General features: G+C 54.5%; 6 protein-coding genes across 6 annotated transcripts; 4 read left to right on the forward strand and 2 right to left on the reverse strand.

Moving 5' to 3' along the window:
• The first annotated feature begins 1 nt into the window (after position 1).
• On the forward strand, positions 2-2,033 carry EV422DRAFT_525442 (phosphatidylinositol transfer protein CSR1). Its single transcript, XM_053070052.1, has 5 exons — positions 2-172; positions 256-281; positions 365-675; positions 952-1,569; positions 1,655-2,033. Exons 1-5 carry the CDS (start codon positions 145-147, stop codon positions 1,716-1,718), a joined length of 1,047 nt encoding a protein of 348 aa, XP_052926441.1. The 5' UTR covers positions 2-144; the 3' UTR covers positions 1,719-2,033.
• A 350-nt stretch (positions 2,034-2,383) lies between these two features.
• EV422DRAFT_566462 (uncharacterized protein) lies at positions 2,384-4,862 on the reverse strand (the record flags this gene model as incomplete). Its single annotated transcript, XM_053072439.1, has 3 exons — positions 2,384-4,440; positions 4,518-4,617; positions 4,686-4,862. The coding sequence occupies 3 exons, from the start codon at positions 4,860-4,862 to the stop codon at positions 2,384-2,386; spliced, it is 2,334 nt and encodes a 777-aa protein (XP_052926442.1).
• Positions 4,863-5,617: 755 nt separating this feature from the next.
• Positions 5,618-7,381, forward strand: EV422DRAFT_414311 (uncharacterized protein). Its single transcript, XM_053067055.1, has 4 exons — positions 5,618-6,166; positions 6,237-6,448; positions 6,512-6,680; positions 6,745-7,381. Exons 1-4 carry the CDS (start codon positions 5,867-5,869, stop codon positions 7,276-7,278), a joined length of 1,215 nt encoding a protein of 404 aa, XP_052926443.1. The 5' UTR covers positions 5,618-5,866; the 3' UTR covers positions 7,279-7,381.
• On the forward strand, positions 7,253-8,003 carry EV422DRAFT_414330 (uncharacterized protein). Its single transcript, XM_053067056.1, has one exon. The coding sequence runs from the start codon at positions 7,484-7,486 to the stop codon at positions 7,895-7,897; it is 414 nt and encodes a 137-aa protein (XP_052926444.1). The 5' UTR covers positions 7,253-7,483; the 3' UTR covers positions 7,898-8,003.
• On the reverse strand, positions 8,004-20,029 carry EV422DRAFT_414299 (uncharacterized protein). Its single transcript, XM_053067054.1, has 12 exons — positions 19,840-20,029; positions 19,576-19,773; positions 18,608-19,505; positions 18,147-18,528; positions 15,311-18,077; positions 15,085-15,246; positions 9,863-15,020; positions 9,545-9,796; positions 9,413-9,480; positions 8,557-9,339; positions 8,403-8,495; positions 8,004-8,334 (listed from the first exon to the last, which is right to left on the reverse strand). Exons 1-12 carry the CDS (start codon positions 19,939-19,941, stop codon positions 8,110-8,112), a joined length of 11,088 nt encoding a protein of 3,695 aa, XP_052926445.1. The 5' UTR covers positions 19,942-20,029; the 3' UTR covers positions 8,004-8,109.
• A 349-nt stretch (positions 20,030-20,378) lies between these two features.
• Positions 20,379-22,314, forward strand: EV422DRAFT_525448 (eukaryotic porin/Tom40). The gene is made up of 6 exons (XM_053070053.1): positions 20,379-20,622; positions 20,703-20,865; positions 21,185-21,498; positions 21,568-21,684; positions 21,756-21,912; positions 21,985-22,314. Exons 2-6 carry the CDS (start codon positions 20,713-20,715, stop codon positions 22,132-22,134), a joined length of 891 nt encoding a protein of 296 aa, XP_052926446.1. The 5' UTR covers positions 20,379-20,622; positions 20,703-20,712; the 3' UTR covers positions 22,135-22,314.
• Positions 22,315-22,323: the final 9 nt, after the last annotated feature.

Here is a 22,323-nt window from a genome sequence, read left to right on the forward strand (position 1 = left end):
CCTCCGCCAGAAGTTGAACGAACGCGTCGTCCAGGGCTTGTTCGTGCATCAGCGACCGCTACTACCACAACACCCGGCTCCCCTCCTGCATACGCCTCTCGCTACTTTCCAACCATATATAGGCTTGATACGTACTCTGTCAAGATGACTTCTAACGATCCGGGCCATATAGGTATGTGCGTACGAGTGGTTTCTTGACCCAAGATGTCTGCGCACGCGAACTCACAAATCATCGTTTGGTCCTCCTCTTGGCAGATAACCTGTCACCAGAACAGGAGGAGGTAAGTTGAAAGGCCTCATACTCAGCAGTTTTATCTAAAACCATCTCACTGAACCCAACCTTCGCTTCATTTCCCGCCCGCAGACCCTCCGCACCTTCTGGATCGACCTCGCAACCTCCCTCTCCAGCCAACCCGACCCAACCACCCTCACAGAAGAGCTCTACCTCGCCTGCGCAGAACACAGGCCAGACACGTTTGTTCTTCGCTACCTCAGAGCGCGAAAATGGGATGTCACAAAGGCGGTGGCAATGACCGTGGCGACATTAAAATGGCGCCTCGAATTTGGGGTTAATGAGGTGTTGAAGGAGGGTGAACGCGCTTGTGATGTGGCCGATTTGGAGAGTGGGAAGAGTTATTATGGGAATGGGTCGGATAGAGATGGACGGCCTGTTGCGTAAGTCTGCCGAGCGTTAACGAGGTCGATCAGAGCGAGCGGACCGAGTCCTTTGCGCCAAAGGCGCAATCCCCCTACGCACGGGTTTTAGCGACCCTCAGCCACCGTCAGATCTTTTGCGAGCGAAGCGAGCACCATATTGCGCCAAAGGCGCAAGAATCTCCTCACCCAACCTCATCGTTCAACCATCCAACCATCAATCGCTTCGCTTCGCAAGTTCAACGGACTCATCACTCATCACTCATCACTCATGTGTGAACATCTCTCCCTACACAGCTACATCCACGTAGCCCTGCACGACAAAAACACCGTGAACCACGACCTCGGCAAGAACCAAATAGTCCTCACCCTCGAAACCGGCCGCCTACTCCTGCAGCCCCCACAAGAAATGGCCACAATCGTCTTCGACCTAACCAATTTCGGAATGAAGAACATGGACTACGAGTTCCTCAAATTCCTTCTTCAATGCATGCAAGATTTCTACCCGGAATCGCTCGGCAAAGCGCTCGTCGTCAACGCACCGTGGGTGTTCAACGGCTGCTGGGTGGTCATCAAACCGTGGATCGACCCGGTGGTCGTGTCAAAGATCCAGTTTGTAAAGATGGACGAGTTGCCGGATTTCATTGATTCTGCCAAGTTGCCGCAGGCGTTGGGAGGGGATGCGGTGGATTATGAATATATTCCGGCGAGCGAGGAGGATGAGAAGGAGTTTAAGAGGTTGAGGGCGGATACGGAGGGGCAGGAGAAGGCGTGGAAGGGGTTTAGGGGTGCGTATGCGGCGTTTGAGGACGCGACGCGGCTTTGGGCGGGTGGGGACACGGCGAAAGTGGGGGAGAGGAAGAAGGCGGAGAAGGAGTTGAGGGCGGCGTATGATACGTTGTCGCCATATATCAGGTGAGTCGGTTGACTCGAGAAGGTGTGGGACATCAAAAGACACTGACAGCATCCGATTAATCATTCCTCCCCAACGTTATCCCAGAACAAGGACAGAAGCGCATCGTCGAGGCCTGCTAAAAGACCCAGCCTTCCCACCACATGCCTGATTGACAGAGACCTTCCCACCTCCTGAACCCTCATCCCATCCCATTCCCTACCATGATAAACATCTGTCGAACAAACGCCCGCTGCAACCCTGCGATATCAGACACGTTCCAGCCCTTTCGTGTACACTGCCTTCCTTTGAAGATCTTTTTCCGGGACTTGCAACATGTAGATGGCTTTTTTTTGGACTCACTATCTGACTGTGCGAGGGTGACAACACTATTGGATGTGCATGAGCTACAAATTGTGTGCTGTTGAGGTTTAGATCGGCCTTTGAGACTCGGGAGAGATGGTCAAAATATGGCGTTCTATCCAGCATGTCCAGCTCATGTGTGCGTCATGCACGCGCTGTCGAATTTCGTTCATTGACAGTTCTTCTAGCCATTCTGCCGATCGATGTGGCCTTCGCCCGAACCATGTACAGGAAATTTCGGGTTGGTTCATTTGAATGAAACTTACAGAGTAAGCGCACTCAGAAAAAAGAGGCAAGAGAGGGTAGAAAGAAAAAGACCGGGATACATCGCAAAACCATGATGCAACTACTCCTAACAACTACATAGACAGGTAATAGAGACCATTTGCGCTGGAAAATAGGCCCAAAACATACCAGAACTACCAAAATGAGTGACCTACACGGAAAGCAGGCACGCGAAGAAAGAGATACCGCTCAAGTAGAGGCAGCCGCAGGAGCCATACCCTCCTGCGCAGGAGCCGCCGGAGCAGCAGGAGCAGCAGGAGCCTCGCCACCACCACCACCCTCGGCAGCGGTGGCACCTTCAGCCATCTGATCATCCAACCTGAACACGGCACGACGCAAATTCTCCTCAACCGCAAGCTCAATCTGCCTCTTCGCGGTACGGTTAATCATCGGCTTGGCAATCTTGTACAAGAAATCATGGTGCGAGTCATGCAGGCGAAGATCCAAGTCCTTCACGCGGCACTTGACTTCCGCGGGGTGGAGGTATCGGCCCGCCAGGTGTCCGGGCTCGCCCATTCCCGTCTGCATCCCGGGAACGAGCGTCATGCGAACGTGGAGGCCTTCCCCCTTCATGTCGAAATCGGCCAACCCGACGTCGCCGAACCGGATCAACCCGCGCTTCTTCTTATACATCCACGCAATGTCGCGCGCGCTCGCCTCAATGTGAGACATGTCAAGCGTGACGTGGCTCGCGAGCTTGACCGCGGCTTCCTCGCCGGTAGCGGCGGTGGAGTCCATCGTGGTGTCGGTCACGACATGGACGTAGTTGGGCAAGATGGTGGAATGCAACACGATGTTGTCAAAGATCATGTGGGAGTCTTCGTCCTCGGTGTCGATGCGCGGGATGGGGATGTATGCGAGGCGGTCTGCGATCATGGGCACGCAGCGCGAGAGGTCGCGGAGGAGGTCGGGTTTGAATTGCGGGTTGCCGCGCTCGTCGAGGAAGAGGTCGGCGAGGAGGGCGCGAGTATCGGCTTGCAAGCGCTGGGCGGTCGGGTTGTTCTTCAACGCGTTCACGAAGGTGGAGGCTTCGTACGAGACGGTCTGGGTGTGGTCGTTGTACTTGTTGAGATGGGCGCGGCCGCGGTCGATGAGTTCCTGGCCCTCGTTTTCGTAGTTGGGGTTCTCGATGTAGCCGGGCTCGCGAATGGATTTGTGCAGGAAGGTGGTGACGTCGGACCAGAACTGGGCGAGTTCTTGGTCGTGTTGGGCGTCGGCCGCCATGGCCCGGAGGGCGTTGATGAGCGGGTCGAGGGAACGGCCGCCGGCGAAGTTTTCGACGAGCTGTTTCGCGTTTTCAAAGGCGGCTTTGGCTTCTTTGGTGGCTTGGGTTTCGCCGATGCCGGAGTCGCGGCGGAGGCCTTGATATTCTGAGTCTTCACCGCTGGGCATTGTCGTTCCCGTGGCAGAGGTAGCGGCGGGCGTGAGGCCCGTGGCAGGCTCGGTGCCTCGCATACCCTGGTCTTGATGCATCTTGTCATACTGGTCCCCGCCCTGCTGGTCGGTACCAGCAGCCTTGGTAACGCCAGTCGACGCCATGGTCTTGGCCTGCATAGCAAGCGGGGCAAGCAAGTCGAGTAGCTCATCGATACCGCTCTGGAACTCGGGCTTTGACTGTACGGTCTTCATGACCTGCTTGAGACGACGAATAAGGTCGCGACGCTTTTCTTCAGGCATCTGCAGCAATTTCTTGCCGGCGCGGGCACCGGTCTCGCGAGCATCCGAGTCCTTGTCTTGAACTTGCTCTTCACCTTGACCCATTACGGTGCCGGACGGGAGACGCTGTTCAGCTTGCTGAGCGGCGGTTTCAACGGCAGTCTTGGCGGTCTCGGTAAGCGACGACCTGGAATTGAGCTTTTCACCCGCAGCCTGCTGAATCTGCCCCGCAACCCCCTTGATTTCCTCACCGGCCTGTCCCATAGCCGACGTCGCAGTATCCAAACCCTCACCCGCCTTCTGCTGGACATTCTCCCCACTCGTGTCTTGCGCAGCCTCATGAGCCTTACCAGCACCTTGACGCATTCCCTCAGGCGCGTTAGGGTCCTGAGCTACGTCGTCGGTTGCAGAGGCGATGTTGCTTCGGACGATTTCATGGGCGATGTCGGTGAGGTCTCCGAGGAGGTTGCGGAACTCGGGGGAGGTGATGATCATTTTGGCGAGCTCGGCGGAGCGCGAGCCGGCTTTGATGAGGCGGTCGGCGGCGTCGGAGTGTTCGGTGGCTGTCATGGGGCGGTAGGATGCGGCTTCTGTTGATGTGAGGGATGAAACCGGTTGGTAGGTTTGTGGATGCTTGAAAAGATGATCGCCGACCGAGAACACTTACGCTTGCTGTGGTAAATCACCTTCTGAAGCTGATCATCCGGGTTAGTCTCAGCAAGAAGCTTCGCGGCCGAGTCCATGATCTTCTGGGCGTCCGCGGCAACCTACACATCCAATCAGAAAGATCAACATCCATTCACTGACGAGCACCACCAGTGTACCCCTTACTCACCTTCCGACCTCCAGGACTCAATTCCCCCTGCACCTTCCGCAGCGTCTCAGACTCCTTCGCATGCTGCAACGACTGCACGGCCTCTTGCGTGGTCGGGAGCCGGCCTTCCTGGACGGCGGCGGCGAGCTCGCGGGCACGGTTGGCGCGCTGGCGTTCGATGTCGGTTGTGTCTGACATTGATGTTCTGATTCGAAAAAGATTTTGCGATTGGCTTGGTTTATATTGATATGTGATAGAATTTCAGTGTGATGTTGAAGAGGATATGGAGGTTCAGCGACGAGGCAGGAGGGAGGTGCAAGCCAACAGTCTGCTCTTTATACGTGGCGGCGCCCCAGAAACCTCTACATTAGTCCTGTCAGTTGACCTGCTCAATTAAGATGACGACCGTCTACGTCAGTTTCATAACCGCATTTGAGTATGGTTTGCCATTTGCCTCCACAGAGTTTTGTAGACAAGAAACCAAATCCGAAGTTCACAACTGCCCCAACCGCCGCTATCATCTCAAACAGACCATATCCGTATCTCTCTCCTTCACAACCGTTTATCTCGTATCTCGCCGCTTTGATGTACCCCACATTGGCGCAGAAACCTCGTATTCCGCTATGAAGGGGGATGAGGAAGCAATGTCGTCACCAATTTCCCCCAGGTGGTGTGCTCATGGGGGAAGAATTGACTGGATTTGACAGCGCCTGGGCCACCGCATGTTTCCTATGATGTGAAGAAAGGCCGTATTGAGGCATTGCGGCAAACAGTTCCTTGACGCACACCCATGGTGAGGATATGACAGCAGGGTATATCGTTAACTGTGAAGGCGGCATCTTGGGCCATTCAGATGACGTGTTGAACGCCGGTCACATGGGATTATGGGACGCGGGCGCTTGATTTCAAGGCCATTCGAGTTTCGCAGACATGGCGGTTCTTGCCCCCACAGTTCACATCTCCCATTTTGGACAGCTGGTTTCTGCCCATTCTGCCAATCGCCTCACTGCCTGGTCGCCCCTTTCTGCTCTCTGCCGCACTGCCGCTCTCAGCCTCCGCATACTTGCTACGCCCTAGTCGGTTGGACCCCCAGCGAGAGGTCTCCTTTATATAACAGCAAACGTCGCCGTTGAACTCGCGCTAACCAGCTGCCAAAACCACTCTCCACATCGCCCCGACGTCGAGGTTGAGGCAGAGACAGCATGCCGAAAGACCTCCCTCTGGTCGAATACACCAAGACTCGAATTACTGGGACAGACGACACAGAGTATGTAGTCACCTGGAAGCAGTCAGGCGAAACGGTGCGGGTGCGGACAGGCGACTCGAAATATCACGGCAAAGGGCTGTTTTGTGCGCAAGAGCGAATACCGGAAGGGTCATACCTGGACCACTATCACGGGAGAACTATGTCCTCTCTAAAAGCGCATAAGGATTACCCTGAGAATGACGACTCCTTCTATACGAAATATGGCACAGTCGTTGTTCCTTTCAACACCAATCCGGTGGGTTCGACAGAAAAGGCCGGTTTGACAGCCCCGACAGAGCACTGACGGAACACCTTCATACCTTTAGGGCCGATTCATTAACGACAGTGTCAAGCTTCCCGAGTCTGAGGACGGAGAGTTGGAGTATCTGGAGCCACACAACGCCTCGTTTGTAGACAGGGAAGAGGCTGTGTACGTCGTGGCGACAAAGGACATACTCCAAGACGAAGAGATCATAATAGACTATGGGCGGGAGTATTGGAATGCGAAACTGCTGGAGCACGCTGGCTTTGAAGACATGTACGTTGAGGTTTACCGTTTCTGTGCAGTTGACGGTCTCCTGACTTCTAACATGGGCCACAGACCCCCGCGCCTGGAGTTCGTTACAAATGCAAAGGACGCCAGAACCAAAAAGTGTTGGGCGAAAGCAATGGGTCGCTCCGAGCTACCTGATGACGTGCGGTTAATAAAGATACGGAGAGGCAAGGTCGAAACCAAACGGAAGGTGTATGATTATTACCTTCTGAAAAAGGTATGTCACTGATATCAGGAGGCATCCGACATTACGCGCTGTGTCATTAACATTGTCCGCAAAGGGTGTCATGGGCGTATGGCGGTCCGGGAAACAGTACGCCGTGCACCTAGAACATGAGCGCGTCAACGCCTTCGCCGAGTCACCCGCTCCATGTCCATGCGAAACCTGCTTGAAGAAACGAGGTGGTGTGAAGCGGAAACTAGCCCGGGCCGAGGACGATGACGACGTCTCGACCGCTCCACCAACAAACATACCGCCACCAGCGAAGAGAGCAAGGCCACGGCGCGGGGTGATAGAGAGCGACTGTTCCACCCCGGACGTTGAGTTACCCGTGTCATCAACTTCGTCCGTCCGAGAGGATTCGAGTAGGGAGGACGAAACCGAGCCGTTGCCTCTACCGCTGTCAAACCCTATTTCACCGCGTCTGCAGACTATCAACTTGCACGGCTCTGTGTCTACTTCAACCACCTCAAACAAATCAAATACACTTCAAATCGAGGCTCGGCAGGAAGTCGTAACCACACAGGACAAGGAAAACCACCATACAACCTATGCTGAGGGACTGTCATGCACAATCATCATCGGTGACGAATGAGTGGAGGAGAACCTTCTTGGTCGCTCAAGCCTTGGCGACAGCAATTCAGCCCTGGGCTTATTGTTGGCATGCCCGATATGCGAACTCCGAGTTGCCTGTTTGAACTTTCTTATGCCGGCCAAGACACCAGTCTTTCAGGTCTCCGTCAAGTTCCCCCCTCAAGTCTTCACACCATTATGGGAATTCTACCATATGACAATCCTGGATGTTACGCAGCGATACATCTGTTCTCTCTGCAAGTGGTCTCCTAGCAAGCATGGCAAGCACGCTGATGATTGCACAATGTCTGCGCTTCCTGGTAGTTTTGTTGATGACGGCACACTGTCTGTGCATCCCAGTAGTCACTGCGGAGGTATGTAGATTATGCACAACTATGTACAATTACACATCATATGTGTTTGGGCTCATATATTGCAGCTGTCGGACTTTTTCTGACTGTTGCATTATTGTAATTGCAAAAGCATGGGCAGAAGTCCTTTCTTGTCACTTGAGCATGGGTAATGGCAACCTGGCCCTGAGCTTATTTTGGGCCTGCCAGATACACAAACTCCACCCAGCTGTAGAATCTTTCTTACCCAATGTTCTCGTGCGGTCTTGTGAGTTGTCACCATGTTTTTAATACCTGCAGGGGGAATTTGATCCCACTTTGCCGGCCTAGACGTTGCCGAGAGACACATTTCATCTCTGTATGCTGCTGACACTCATTTTACTTCTAGGTTTGTTGTACATCCAGAGATGTAGTAAATATCTATCTCACACACATAACATAATATATACACATGATACCAAAATGATTGCCACATCCTCTACTCCCCTCACTTCATGTCAGTATCACCGAAAAGCATTCACAGTCGGTGCATTCCTCATCCGTCTCTCCAACGGCTGCCACGTCTTCCACGGATTCTTCCCCTTCGTCCTTATATCCTCCTTCACGACGGCCGGAGTAGCTTCTTTGTTTTCCTTGAACGGCGGCGGGCGTGTGAGGAGGAACCCGAGGTCGATGTCGGTCGCGGGCTCTTCGGCGTCGAGGATGTCGGTTAGGTCTAGTTGGTGGATCTGTGGGATTTTGTAATACGGTCAATACATGCGTGATATGAATGTATTGGATGAAGTTGGCGACATACCTGAACCAGAGGGTATGTGAGCACGCTGCCGATGACGGGGTCTTCCGACAAGATGGATGGGAGAGGCACTTCCGCCGTTTTCAGTTGGATGAACTAAAAGATAAAGATGTAAGCATGCGTTATCGCATGTTGTCTCTGGCTGGTAGGTACTTACCGAGTCGACCAAGGCGCCGACAGTGTGCGACTGAACCGAATGCCGGACTTTCCACGTCTCCTCGATTTGGGTGACGATCTCCATCCGCCGTTGCAGTTGCAGATCCAGCGCCGCCTCGAATTCGGGGTTCGGTGAGTCGCCGCCCGTCTCAGGCGTAGCCTCCATTGCGGGATCACCGGACGGCGAGTGTGATGACGGGTTTGCGTCCCTGCCAGTCTGCCCCGCCGTGTCCGCCGACCGTGGCCGCGATGTACGTTCGACGCTCTGTTCTTGGGCAGGGTTCTCCTCCTCACGCGTCACGACCTGCACAGCGGCGACCTCCTCTTCTTGCGCAGGCGGCGGACCGGGGATCCTCACGGCGTTCTTCGGCACCACATCGCCGTCGCCGAGATTGGGATGCTCGATGAAGGTTAATGGGTCGCCTTCGGACTGGATTCGCGGTCTCTGGTCCGTGGCGGGAGGTGACGCCGTGGCCACAGTACTACCAGCTTCCTCTGCTACGGTGCCGGGCGTTGGAGACGTCGGCGCTGGCGAATGCGCTGATGATGCGATTTGCCTCTGTTTAGGCGGACCTCCTACATGCCTCGCGACCACGATCGCATGGGCGCGCTTGAGCACCTGCGGCGTAGATGCCAGGCATGACAATCCCCGTGCGGCGGTGTACATGACACTGAGGGATTCTCCGATAAGTTGGTCCAGCAGGTATCGCTTCTTGAACTTTTTGATCCATTCGTCGAGGTCGCCTAGGCGGAGTTCGGAGTCCAGTGGGCCAGGGGCTGTGAGCTGTTGGTCGACTGTGCTTAGAGCGATGGCTCGCGAACTATTATCCCTGTTTTAGAAGCAAACAGCAACTTACTATCGACAATTTCTCGGTCTCCAGGACCTCTTTGCTTTTCGGATCAAGCTCGATTTTGATCCCGCTGCCTGTTTTGTGATGCGCATGAGCACTCTTGTTGCACATGGTCTCTATTGATGGCGTGCCTCTTACCAGTAACATTGATGCTGTACACCTTCTCCCTTGTACACACAGCAACCTTCGCGGTAAATGCCCCGACCTTCATCGCAGCGACGCCAAAGAAGCATCGCGTGCTTCGGCTGGGTCGCAGGGTGACTGGATCTGGTAATGTAATGACACAGTCGTCGTTGGCGTCGACGATTTTGAAGCTGATCTGGAGGATGACGTCCCCCTTGTTGGCGAGCAGCAGAGGTTGGAAGATGCGTAGATTGCATGGAGAGCGGCCTGCAATCAGAGCCGATGTTAGAGAATTGGAGAACAACGTCCGCACATACAAGCGTGAAGACTTACCAAACTCCAACGTCGACGGAGAGTACTCCAGCTTGAGAAGGCCACCTATTCCGATCACCGCAAGTTCCTTGTAGTTGATGCCTTTACACTCAATCATGAACGTATGAGCAAATTTGCCGAGACCCGCTGGCTTGAAAAATGCGTCAATGTCCATCGATTCCTTCGGTTCCAGATTCCCAAAGACTCTGCCCACGGAGTAGCTCGGTTCCCTCGAAGGAGCGATGGTGAAGTGAACCGGGACCTTTCCTTTATTCGTCAACGTGAATGGCTCCCTGTAGGAATGTCCTACTGCACACACGCCAAAGTCGAGGTACATATTTTTGATGACAAGTTCTGGGAACGCTGCCTTGCCTCGAATGGCGATGTTAAATGTGCCGATGTTGGTGACCATCGCAATGTGCGTTCGCAGCTCGTACCCTCCTGATGGGTTCCATGCCACGGAGAACGTGCTGGACTGTCCGCCAAGAACTTTCCCAGCTGTTGGCGAAACCTTCAGCGGGTAAGCGCTCTTGATGGTGAAGTGCAGCGGGAACTTTCCGTAGTTCGTGAAGCTGACCGGCTTCGTGGTCGTCTCCATGACCGGACAGATGCCCATGTTGCAAAGGCTGAACTCGTTTGGTCTGAGGAGCGCTTCTTCGCATTGGCCTTTCACGAGGATGTAGTACAGCTTGTCGAGCAGGTCCGTGCGGATCATCAGCTGTTCCTCGAACTGAGCGACTTCATGCTTTATGTGTGTGATGGAAACCGCCGTGCTTCGACCGGGATAGAGGATGCCTTTGGCATGCCCGATGGAGAACATTGGCGGCTTCATCATCTCCCGCACACTGAAGCTCGTCCGGACGGTGCCGGTGTTTGTGATGTTGAGCTTGACACACGGCGAAGCTGTGCGTTCGAACATGCCAAAATCCAATATTTCATTGTCAAACTCCAATACGGCTGTTCCTGCGTGTAGGACTAGAGGGATCTTGTGACTACTGTATGGCGAAGAGACCGTCAGATTGATTGTAGCTTTGGTCTCCTTCGACGGCGTATACGCAACAATGATGTCGGTCTCATTGAAGGGATGAATGACGACGGACGGCGGGAGGAATTCGACATCGGGGAACTCGCGGTCCAGCTTGAAAGTAACGGGATAGTTGACATCCCCGACGTTCTTTAACCCGAGTTTCTGCTCGTATGAGTTGCCAATAAGACATTCGGAGAACTCCATTTGGATTTTCGATACGATCAGTACGGCTTCTCGGCCGAGGCCGACAAGCTCGATTTCCCAGGAGTCGACGGCGGTCCCGACAACCAGTCGACCCGGTGCCGGACTCTCTTCATGTGGGTTGAACACAATCGGAAGGTTGAATACCTCGTTCGGGAAGAGCGATACCCGACGCACTGGCCAGTCCTCCCCCTTGAAGAAAGTATCTGTCTCGTGCAATTCGAAGCGCGTCAAATGGAGCATGGCATTTCCCTCGTTCACAATTGGCAAGAATGACACGGTGTCCTTGCCAATCATGCAATGCCCAAAGTCGAATCGGCGGTACCTCGATAGCGAGACCTTGGTGTACCCGCCGGCCCCATGCATTTTGAGACGGATGGGCTGAGAGATGTCCGGTTGGAATACGACATCCTGGTTCTGGATCGACTCGTCCACCGGCTCAAAGGTAAAGCGCACGGTGATTGTTTGCCCGACTTTGATGTGTCCTCTTGCGGGCAGTATCCGGAGGGAGGCATTCGGGTTGAGGAATTGAAAGTTGAAATCCTTGTGGCCGACGTTCGTGAAAGTGCGCATAATCGTCTCCGATTCCCCGAGTGGCTGGCGGTGGAAGTCGAGCATTCTTGTGTCGTCACACAGAACAGATATCGCTTTGGGGGTGGCTGTCAGTGCGATCTCATGAACTGACGCATTGGGCACGCCTGGCTTGATCAGTAACGTGGCCAAAAAAGTGTCTTCAGTAGACAAATCGATCTCAACGGTCAACGTGGTTTCGCCATAGCTTGGCAGAGTGCTGATCGGCGGGTCCACCTTCAGGTAAGGTTTGATAAAAGGTAGCGATTGGCTCGACAGCTGGGTGCTTGAGATGAGATGGAAGAACATCTGGCGCCGCTTGAAGAACGCCGAGTATTGCGCTGGCAATCCTTTCTTCGGGTTCAACAACACGCTGGTCCCAAGCGAAGCTCCAACAGCTCCAGCAGGTTTCTGACTGAGGTTCGACGCACTGCCAGTCGCACTGGTTTGACCAGGCGTTGCTGAAAGGGCTTCGTCGGCGGTTGTCAAAGCATCGCCGGGAGCCTGCGCCTGCTGCTTAAGCAAGGTCCGGAGCTTTCCAAGCGTGTTTCCCCAGAGAGCGCTCAAAGGGTCTGCGTTTGCATCCATATTTTCCTCTTCCAAATCTTCCGCTTTTCGGATCATCATGGCAATCATTTGCCACCTATTCTTTGCCGTCAACGTGATGGTCTGAACGTTCCGGTCCGCGCAGAGTTGCTGCCGAGCCCATCCAGATCTCGGATCCAGGACGGAGTAATTCTCGTCGAACTGCACAAACGAGGAGGAGGTCTCGCTGGAATGACCAACTACTAGCCATTCAGCCGTAATGCTCGCCGGAATAGACCCGCTATTCACGAGCGTAAGCTTACGGCGATACACATGGTTTGTGGCGATATCACCCATGTTAAGATCGCCACGATGCGTGATCTGAATCGTTCCTCCTTTGCCTCGCAGAGGAACTACATAAGACCCTCCTTCCGACCTGATTTGGATACTCCCTGCCGCAATCATTGGTGACCGCGCGACGAACCGCGCAACGACCTCCAAACCAACACCAGGAGCGATCGTAGAGCGAATGTTGGAGAACCAGTTCCAGATGGTGCGCTTGGACGGCGGAGGGGGTTTGGGAGCACCGGCCATCTTGTGCTGTTCCAGCGGGATGGGATCACCAACGAGTGCCATGACATACTCGTCGTTGTCGACCACGGCTTCCATGGATATCTCCACCATTCCGACGTTGAATAAGAAGAAATGCTTCTCCGAGGCACTATTGAAGGGCACCATGCCGAAATCCAGACCGTTCATCGAGACATCTTTGTCGTCAGCATATACAACTTCCAGTTTCCCGATACCGCCACTGGCGAGCATTTGAAGTCTGAGAGGTTCTTTCTCCCACAACACTTTTATGGTCGTTGAGAACTTGTTTTCCGACGTGGGGCGAAAGTACACCCGTAGAGGATTTGCTGACCCTGGAGGAATGAAACCCCGCAACGGTTGAACGTCGAATTCGCGAATGCTGAACGGCTGCACCAGATAATCGATGCCGAAAGGACCCTCGTTCTTGAGCTGAAGAGTATGTACATGCTCCGATTGAATGGGATGGACGCCGAGATCGAGCGTACGCATCTCTTCCGAACCGGCGAGCAGTTCTCCGGATTGGCCATACATCATAAGCCTTGGGAAAGCCGCCCGCCCGCAGACATTGATGTCCTCAAACTGATCCCCGAAATAAACCCGGAATTTGATTTCTGTGTGGGCCTCCGAGAGAGGCGAGAACTCGATGAACAAATCAGTCTTGCCGTATGGTTTGCAATGACCATCCGGGTTCATCAACGTGAACCCCTTTGCTGCAAGTTCCTTCACCCACGGTCGGACTTCCTCTTCCGCATCGCCAGAGTCCGCATTGCTAGTTCTGGGCGCATTCAACCTCTGGCCCAACTCCGAATACACCGACCAGTCTCCATCCTCCGGTTCGGGTCGCAGATGATAGTCCACGCCAAGATTGCCAGCGTTCGATATAGTAAGAGGCTTTTTGAACGTTCGGCGAATCCTGCACAGTCCGAAATCAATCAGGCTCAATGGCGAGTCAATTTTTAGCACGGCCCGGCCGCCAACGCCCTTGATTGGCGCTACTAGGCTCTTGAACTCGTAGTTGAGATTGATCTGACACTCGTACTCTGCCAAGGAGTCAGGGATGAACGTGATGCAGATTTCGACCGACTCACCGACATGTAAGGAGCCACTGGTGGGCTCGGCGGTTATGATATGTGGCTTTGTCGGGACAGGTCTCAATGCCGCTCTTCCCTCTGAATCATGTCCGATCGTCAACTTGTTTTCCAAGTTCAAAATGAATGGCAGGTTGATGTTGCCCTCGTTCGACATCGTGAAGATCTTCTTGTACACCCCGTTGACAGCGCATACACCAAAGTCGAGCGACTGCATCGCATCGGGAGGATTGAATGCCAACTTAGGCACACCCACCGACCCTTCCAATGACAAGACAAAGTGATCACCGCGACTATCAGAGGATCTCAAGAAAGCTTTCGCCTTCAATGTTTCCACGACTTGAGGGACATAGACTATGTTGATGTCTTTGATCGTGTTCGGGCCCACGACGACAACCTCGTTCTCCTTATCGTTGTCGAGACTGATGCCCGGGTGATGACAACTGAAGATGACGTGGGCTTCGGCAGCCCCTTTGTTCTGGACCTTTACGGGCTGGACATTGCGTGTCATGAACAGCGCCGTGCCGAAATCCACGTTCTTCGTGAGGACAACCAGTTCCGGGTAACTTCCCATCCCGCGTAAGCTCACAAGAAGAGGCTCGATTGTGTATCCCTCCTGCATGTGCGGCAGCACTCTCAGGGTTTCGGTAAGCTGGCCCACTGCTTTCGGTGCGAACTTGACCGTAATCTCCACCGACCCAGCGCCTTCCAGCATCCCCTGCTCGGGATCAGCCGAAAACTGCGTATTACTGCACTCCACAAAGTACCTCAAAGGCAAGATACCGCGGTTCTTCAACGAGACCCTGAAATGCTTCTTGGTCCCGATCCTCAGTGTCCCAAAGTCCAGCTCATCAACGTCGATCCACAATCGGCTGGAAGCGCCCACTCCATGAACCACAATCTGGCTTTCTGCGAAATCGCCCGTGCGGAGCGTGCAGTAGGAGTTGACTTCGTATTGCGCGAGACTGGGAGTGAATGCCACCGCGACGGATTGGGTGCAGCCCGGGAGGAGTTTGCCAGAGGTCGGGAAGAAGGACATTGGGAGTGGGATTGACTTCTCGTCTTCGGGTAGTGGGGCGGTGTCGAACTTCTCCATGGGGTGGTACCGGATGGAATCTTGGGTCAGCGTCCATGGCAGTGGAACCGTCCCAGTGTTGGTGAACTTGATGTCGGTTTTCTAAGTAAGGCGACGAAGGTCAGATGATAGGACATGCAATGCATCATTCAACTTGGAAACATACATGTCGAATATAAACCGCCCGAACTCCAAAGTCAACTCTCTTCTCCCAAAGTTGCAATGCCGGCTGTATGTTCCCATGTATCCAGAAAACATATGCCTCGGCCTCGCCGTTCGATCTCTCCACGTCCACCTTCATGACAGCGTTTCGCTCTCCCTTTTGGCGCTGTAAAAGGAAAACAACCCTTAGTACATTCACTGCGGGTTCCTGCAGGCTCTCATATACATACCACATCAAATCCTGCCAGCGACAGCTTGATAATACACTTCTGCGACGCCGGCAACCGGAACGGAAACGCCTTGGACGAAGCCGACGGCCCACCCACCACAGAGGTTGATATCGACTTGTACCTCCGTCTCCGTACAGGTGCGTTGACACTGGAAGCCGCGACAGACTGCCGTCCAAACCCAGTCCCTCCTGCATGCTCACCGATCTTATGATCAACTTCATCCCAGTCGATTTCCACGGCGTCAAGCGGCGCATTGCCAAACTCCGACGAAATTTGCGTTTCGAGCAAGATATCCTCCTCGAATTTCCACTGCACGTGGGTCTCGTCGTCCAATGTGATGTTCTTGACAGAGTAGTCAAACGTACCCACGTTCGTGAGACGGAACATCTTCTCTTTAGGTCGTCCCATCTCGACAAACCCGAAATCGATCGTGCTCTCCGTCGTTCGGACAGGTTTCTCATCACCAGCAAGAAGTTCAGCAAGCAACGGCCCAGCGGTAACACGCACCGGATTGGCCAGATTCGACTCAATCCCCGACCTTCCCCCCGTTCCTATAACCGGCACCGGCCTCGTCAACCCCCCAAAAGACAAAACCAGCAACTCACTAAACGTCCCACTCTTCGTCGGCTCAAACAACACCGGCAGCTCCAGCTTCGTCTGCCTTCTCACCATCGTCCCCGTCAATCCCGACGTGTGGAACGGCGGCGGGGTGGTGATGACCAAGTGCGTGCTCGACTGCTGGTTGTTGATGATCGTCAGGGGGCGGGAGACCCGCTCGCCGATCTCGACGTCCCCGTGGTGCAGGAACTCGGGCATGAAGGCGAGATCCTGCACGCCTACCGAGCAATCGAAGACGAGGGGGGGGAGACTGCGTTTGGCGCGGCCGCGCATGTGTTCGGCGTTGACCATGTGGGAGATTGGGTCGGTGTATTCCATAAAGAGTTTGGCGCGGTAGTCGCCTGATGAGGTTGCTTGGAAGGTGATATCGACCGTGTAGATCTCGAAGGGTTTTAGGTTCATGCGTGGGACGGAGAGGGAGAAGGGACACCAGTCGGAGCTAGAGGAGGTTGTGGGGACGATCATCGGGAGCCCGTCAGCGCCGAGGCCTGTGCCCTGCTGTCCGACGGTTACGAGACGGGCTTCCCAAACCACATCGACGGGCGCCCGGTTCCGCAGGATAAATCGCCGGGACAGCTTCTCCATGACTTTCAGCGAGGGATAATGCACAGTATCCATCCCCTCCCTGCTTTCCAACGACACCAAATCCCCCAAAATCCCCTGCAATCCGGCACTCACAAGCCCGCCCTTCTTATCATTCGCCTCAAACGCCGTGATGGATCCCAAAATAATCTGATGCATCGTCTCGGGTCCAATCCCATTTTCCAAGAACGACGGATTGATCCTGATGGGTATATCCACGCTCGCCGACCCCTCCAACTCCCCTTCCAGCGGCGCATCCGTGTAGAAATGCTCGCTGAGCGCCAGCCGGTACTTCTGCACCGTGCTGCCCAGGTTCGATAAGGTGACGAACTCGCAGATATCTTCAAACCGGCCGCTGAGATGGGCGCCGAAAATGGTCTGGATGGGTGGGTCTAGTTCGAGCACTTCGGACGATTTGATCACGGCGGTCGTTGACGCTCGCCCGCGTTTGGGCATGACGCCCGTGGCGGGTTCCTCCGCCGGATTAGCGATGAATTTCCGCACAGCGTCGAGGGACTTCTCCTTCAACAAGAACGGCTCGTCGACCGCGAACGCGTTCAGCTGCAACGTGCCCACCGTCCATTTCCGCGGTTTGGTCATCTGAACGCCTAATGTGCTCTTGAACGACCCCGACACCACGCTCAGGAAGTTGACTTTGACGAGGACAGTCAGCCGCGGGCCGACGGTCACGGATAGCCCGACGGCGTCGGGACCCTCATAAGGCCTTGATTCCAACTGCAGCGAGTTAGCGCCCTTCCTATTCGCCACATCCACCGGAACAAGCTCAACGGTAAACGGCGCAAGCGGCGGGGTGAAAACCGTAAACTGCGTCGGGGTATCCGCGAAATTGACGATCGGGAACTGCACGGAGGTGAACTGCGACACCGACGCGATGGGGAACATCAGGCGTTCGTAAACGGGCATCCACAGCGTCGGGCCGGAGAAGGCTGCGGCTTCCAGCGTGACGGGTTTGCTGTTGGGTGCGTGGAAGACCAAGGACTCTTGCCGCGTGCCGGTGAACCCGGAGAGAAAGGATACGCTGATCCGACGCTCTTCGAAGGGTTCCAGTGTGATTGGCAACCCGTAGTGGACGCTCAGTTCGTTCGTTGAGGCGATGCAGGTCACGGGTAACGGTTTGCGGTCCCGGTTCCGTAGCGTCATTTTGCGGACGACGGGGTTGTAGTATATATCCGTGGGCCCGAAATCGAGTCTGGTGTCCAGCACATGCAGAGCGCGGCCGCCGACGGCTTCCAGTAAGACCTTCGTGAGTTCGCCGCCAAGGGCGACAACAAGTAATGCATCGGAGACTTCTGCCTCAATATTGGGCACAAATTTGAGCTGAAAGGATTTTTTCTCGTGGGCGGCGAGGATGGTCTGCGTCGGGTAGATTTGGAACATTGTGCTGGTCTCTGTGGGCGCTACGAGGGTGACGATGGGGCATTCGACGGGGAGGAGATTGGAGACCATGAAGACCATGGTGCGGGTGTCGCCGATGGGGCAGATGCCAAAGTCGAGCCTGACGGGGCTGATTTTGATCGCTGGTGTATTATAGCCGCGCAATGAGATCCTAAAGGAGATGGAGATGAGACGCCATCAATGGAGTCAAACGTCCTCGCCCTTGCTTATAAGACCATACCTCTCATAAGGAAACCCATTAGCCCCCCTAACCCTCAAAAACCCCAGCACCTCCGGCGTCTTCCTCACAACCTGCGGACACGGCGTAAAATATACCGTAACGGTAACCGACTCGCCCTTAGGCACAAACCCATATGCCGGGGTGGCAAAGAAGAACCTGCTCGGGCCCACTTGTAAACGAAAGGGGACGTCGTGCGTGACGGATTTGTTTTGGAGGAAGATGTCTTTCTGGAAGGGGTATCGGTTGAAGAGGAGGATAGGGGGTGTCATGTTGAGGGTGAGGGTTGAGGCGTCGGGGTCGGCGGTGGGGGCGTCGTGGATGGTGGTTAGGGTCGGTGTGTGCGGAGGTGGGGATTGAGAGGGGTCTTGCGATGTGGCGCTGGCTTGACGGAAAAGGGGTGTGAGTGAGTAGATCTTTCAAGGTAGCGAAATGACGAGCGCGGGGAGAAGCCAACCTGGTACCTTCTTTCCTGCCCGCAGCGGGGATGCTCGGCCTCTCAAACATCTTGTCCGACAACAACGCAAACGCCCGGGAGACTTCGTCATACGGCTCCTCTGGCATCTGCTGCTCCATGTCCACTCTCTTGGACGCCTTCGCAAGTCCCGCAAACGCCTTAACCTGGTCCCTCTGGTAGTTCTGCAAGGACAACAAGTTCCATCTCCGCATAGCGTAGCCCGTCAATTTCGGCGTCTGACTGGTTGAGGTACCTATGCTCTGGAGCTCTTTATCGTTTGGCCGCGGGTACCACACCGCCCAAAACTGCATGATTTCGCGCTTGACAATGGTGTGCATGCTTATGTTGGAGGATGTGGCCGGTACTGCGCCGTGTAGGAGGCTAGGCCGGCGAACTTCGGTCGCGGATGTTGAGAGATTGGTCGAGCTGGCTATGATTTCCGGTGGTGGGAGGAGTTCGGCGGATAACGCTGCGATGGGTTCGCGGAAAATCTTTTCCACTCGCAGCCGGCTCCTGTTTGTGACTGGGAGATGGGTGTGGATGGCGTGGATCGCGGTGGCTTGCATGTACGGATGCGCTTTCTTCCTCAACAGCGTGAGAAGTAGGCGGTCGATGTATCCCATGTAAGAAGAAGTTTGCGCTTCAGGAGCCCGCAGGAACAGGGCGCTGGCGTGCACGAGACTTATTCGTCGGCGGAACACCTGTGGTGCGACATAGTGAGAGCTGTCAAGCAATGTCGGGTCCTGATTCAGCGCATCACCGAGTTCCGTCGGAAAGGTGCGTGCAATTTCGCCAATGACGGCTTCAAAGGCTCTCGTCCGTATTTTGGCCGGGAACCCTTCTTCGCACATTGCTTCGACGAATTCGCCCAGTAGTTGTGCAGCGAGACATCTGTTGTTCCAGGACTTTTAAGACGATTGACTAAGACTTCGCCAGACATCCACATTCTTTGAACTCATTTGCCATCGCTCATACCTCATCACCGGTCACAATTTCGATGAGCTTCGATACAATCCTCTGCTTTTGCTCTATGTGCAGCAGAGTTCTGCCAATTGATCTGGCGCATAGTGATATGTTCTTTAGCCCAAAAAAGCGCAGTGCCGATTCATTTGCATGGAGGTAGGCGCATATCAAGTCCCAAGCGTGCGCATATTGTGACGAGTATGCGAATGTCTGAATCAAAGGAAACCATTAGTATCTCGATGGATTGTAGTGTGAGCGGTTTTCACTGGTATTTACAAAGTCCGTCGAAAGCAATATTGCTGCCGCGCGCACAGTCTCAAAGCTGGCATCCTGAACGCTCTCCGATTCGCTCCCATGTGCGGATCCTGTTCCTGTCATGTTATGTGGTAATCGTGGTGGTCCCACTGCGATGAGTTCGAGGTGGAATCTCCTCGCCCTCAATGAAGAGTTTCCGAAGAAAAACCAGCTCGGGGAGTCGTGCGAACAACAGTTCCCCAACTTCGTCCGATAATGCTTTACGCGTCAGACAGACCGCGCTGTCGTATTCGCGGTACCCATGCGAGCACGTGACTTTCTAGCATGCTGGTTAAAGTGGGCTTAGATTCGTCCTCCGATTTCCCGGGGCCACATTACACCGACACGTTTGTTGCAGCTGGCGTCGCTTGCATTTGTGGCGCAGCATACGGAGGCCTTATAGACTTATACTACCAGCTAGCATCTTAAGTCAAGTGCATGACGTAGCGCTGTTGTTATTGGGCAGTGTCATAATAAAGGGGCCAATAGGCAACGGCCGGTTTGTGAGTTAAGGCGCGAGTGACTAAGGCCTGGCGTATGCGCTAATTGCTTCATGTGAGAGAGAGAGCGAGAGAGAGGGGGCGCCTTCCTTGGAGACGAGACGCACGGACAGCGGTGACGCATTCGGCCCCCAGAGAGATTCCGCTTATAACCCGTTGCCCAAACTGCAAACACCCCTTAACCCGCATCCTCAATCTTCATCGCTCGCCTCAAGGCCGCCTCATCTCCTCACCCTTCCCCCTTTCTCGCCACTACTAGCACAACGTAAGTCTCAGGCAAGATCTCTACAGCCACTTACAGACGCGACGACGCCGGAATCCTATCTGATCTTCCTCTTTTCACAGACACACAAATATGTCGGTCCCTATCGCCATCCCGGTTCCTCTCAAGTTCAACGTGCCTCCGGCTTTCTCTGACATTGGAAAGACCACAAATGACCTGCTAAGCAAGGACTTCCCCGTCGGGGCAGCTAAGCTCGAGGTCAACACGGTTACAACGAACGGTGTGGTACGTAAAACATTAACGGACAACATACCAGAAGACGGCTGTGGGGGCGATTGTGACGTATCATGGCGAACCGAGGCGCAAGACTGCTAAAGGGTGGGACGGAGCGTATGCGACGTATCAGGGCGAAAGCGGGTTGTTCAGCCGGATTCGAAGTTTGCCGCACCAAGGGTGCAGCGGCGGCGGAGGGGCCTGAACGGTCGATGACAACGGAAGACGCCTTACTATGTTGGGTGTGGCCGCGGTCGCCCTACCACGACGATTGTCAAAGAAGTTGAAAGATTGAGCAGGCCATTGACTCTCTGTTCCCCCCTTTGTACAGAAATTCACCGTTTTGGGAGCCAAGGACAACAAGACTGGCGCTATCGCCAGCGAGCTGAAGGCCAAGCACATCGACAAGGCCCGTGGTATTACATTCACCGAGTCCTGGACGAGCAGCAACATTCTCGGCACCCAGCTCGAGCTTGACAACACCCTTGCCCGTGGCCTGAAGGTCGACATTGCCGCATCCCTCCTCCCCGCCAAGGGAACCAAGAACCTGAAGGCCGGTGTGGAATACAAGCAGGACCACCTCTTCACCCGCACGTCCGTCGACCTTTTCCGGGGTCCCACCCTTCACGGAGATGCCGTCGTCGCGTGAGTACTGCAAAGAGTTGCTACCAGTTTCACATGGCACATTTGACTGATCTGTCGTCAATCTTTCAGAAACGACGGTTTCTTGGCCGGAGGAGAGGTTGCATACGACGTGTCCGATGCCCGCGTCACCAAGTACAACTTGGCTTTCGGTTACCTCGGCCGCGAGTACTCCGTTGCCCTTCACGCGTAAGTTGCAGATTACTCTTGTGGTCCATCTGTGGCATCCGTCTCATCCCTCCTATCTCTCTATGGAATAGCACCAACGCCCTGAGCACCTTCGCCGCGTCCTACTTCCACCGTGTCAACGCCGACGTCGAGGCCGGTGCCAAGGCAACATGGGTCAAGTCCCTCGACAATACCGTCCACGTCGAGGTTGGAACCAAGTACTTCCTTGACAACGACGCATCCCTCAAGGTAAGGCGCCATTTTCACCCATTCTCCCATCCATACTCGCATACACTAATTCTTCCTTTTTTAATCACCTAGGCCAAGGTTGACAACCGCGGACTGTTGGGTCTCGGCTACACCCAGATCCTGCGCCGTGGCGTTAAGCTCTCCCTGGGCGGTCTCTTTGACACCACCCGCTTCCACGAGAACGTGCACAAGCTTGGTCTCGCCCTTACCCTTGAAGCTTAAGCGGACTGTCTCACATCTTATATCACATGATTCAATTGTATATCTTGTGTGTGTTGCGGTGTCTGTTTTCCTCTCACTGTTGATCTTCTCAACAACCGTTGGCATCCCCACTCTCTCTCTCTCTATCTTCATGACAAAAACGTAATTAAATATACAAAACATTGCATATCATTTGGTACCGATGGAAGT

This window comes from Fimicolochytrium jonesii (assembly GCF_025526975.1).
Source record: "Fimicolochytrium jonesii strain JEL569 chromosome Unknown EV422scaffold_8, whole genome shotgun sequence".
In the NCBI taxonomy this organism is placed as follows: domain Eukaryota; kingdom Fungi; phylum Chytridiomycota; class Chytridiomycetes; order Spizellomycetales; family Powellomycetaceae; genus Fimicolochytrium; species Fimicolochytrium jonesii.

Excerpts from the sequence above, each read along its gene's own strand:
- EV422DRAFT_525442 (XM_053070052.1), top strand. The coding sequence starts at position 145 with ATGACTTCTAACGATCCGGGCCATATAG. Across the intron at positions 282-364 it reads TGTCACCAGAACAGGAGGAG|ACCCTCCGCACCTTCTGGAT; the intron begins GTAAGTTGAAAG and ends TCCCGCCCGCAG. Across the intron at positions 1,570-1,654 it reads ACGTTGTCGCCATATATCAG|AACAAGGACAGAAGCGCATC; the intron begins GTGAGTCGGTTG and ends ACGTTATCCCAG.
- EV422DRAFT_414311 (XM_053067055.1), top strand. The coding sequence starts at position 5,867 with ATGCCGAAAGACCTCCCTCTGGTCGAATACACCAAGACTCGAATTACT. Across the intron at positions 6,449-6,511 it reads CACGCTGGCTTTGAAGACAT|ACCCCCGCGCCTGGAGTTCG; the intron begins GTACGTTGAGGT and ends CATGGGCCACAG. Across the intron at positions 6,681-6,744 it reads ATTATTACCTTCTGAAAAAG|GGTGTCATGGGCGTATGGCG; the intron begins GTATGTCACTGA and ends TTGTCCGCAAAG.
- EV422DRAFT_414330 (XM_053067056.1), top strand. The coding sequence starts at position 7,484 with ATGTTACGCAGCGATACATCTGTTCTCTCTGCAAGTGGTCTCCTAGCA.
- EV422DRAFT_414299 (XM_053067054.1), bottom strand. The coding sequence starts at position 19,941 with ATGACAGGAACAGGATCCGCACATGGGAGCGAATCGGAGAGCGTTCAG. Across the intron at positions 19,506-19,575 it reads AAATTGTGACCGGTGATGAG|TCCTGGAACAACAGATGTCT; the intron begins GTATGAGCGATG and ends TCGTCTTAAAAG. Across the intron at positions 8,335-8,402 it reads TCACATACCCTCTGGTTCAG|ATCCACCAACTAGACCTAAC; the intron begins GTATGTCGCCAA and ends AAAATCCCACAG.
- EV422DRAFT_525448 (XM_053070053.1), top strand. The coding sequence starts at position 20,713 with ATGTCGGTCCCTATCGCCATCCCGGTTCCTCTCAAGTTCAACGTGCCT. Across the intron at positions 20,866-21,184 it reads CGGTTACAACGAACGGTGTG|AAATTCACCGTTTTGGGAGC; the intron begins GTACGTAAAACA and ends CCCTTTGTACAG. Across the intron at positions 21,913-21,984 it reads ACAACGACGCATCCCTCAAG|GCCAAGGTTGACAACCGCGG; the intron begins GTAAGGCGCCAT and ends TTAATCACCTAG.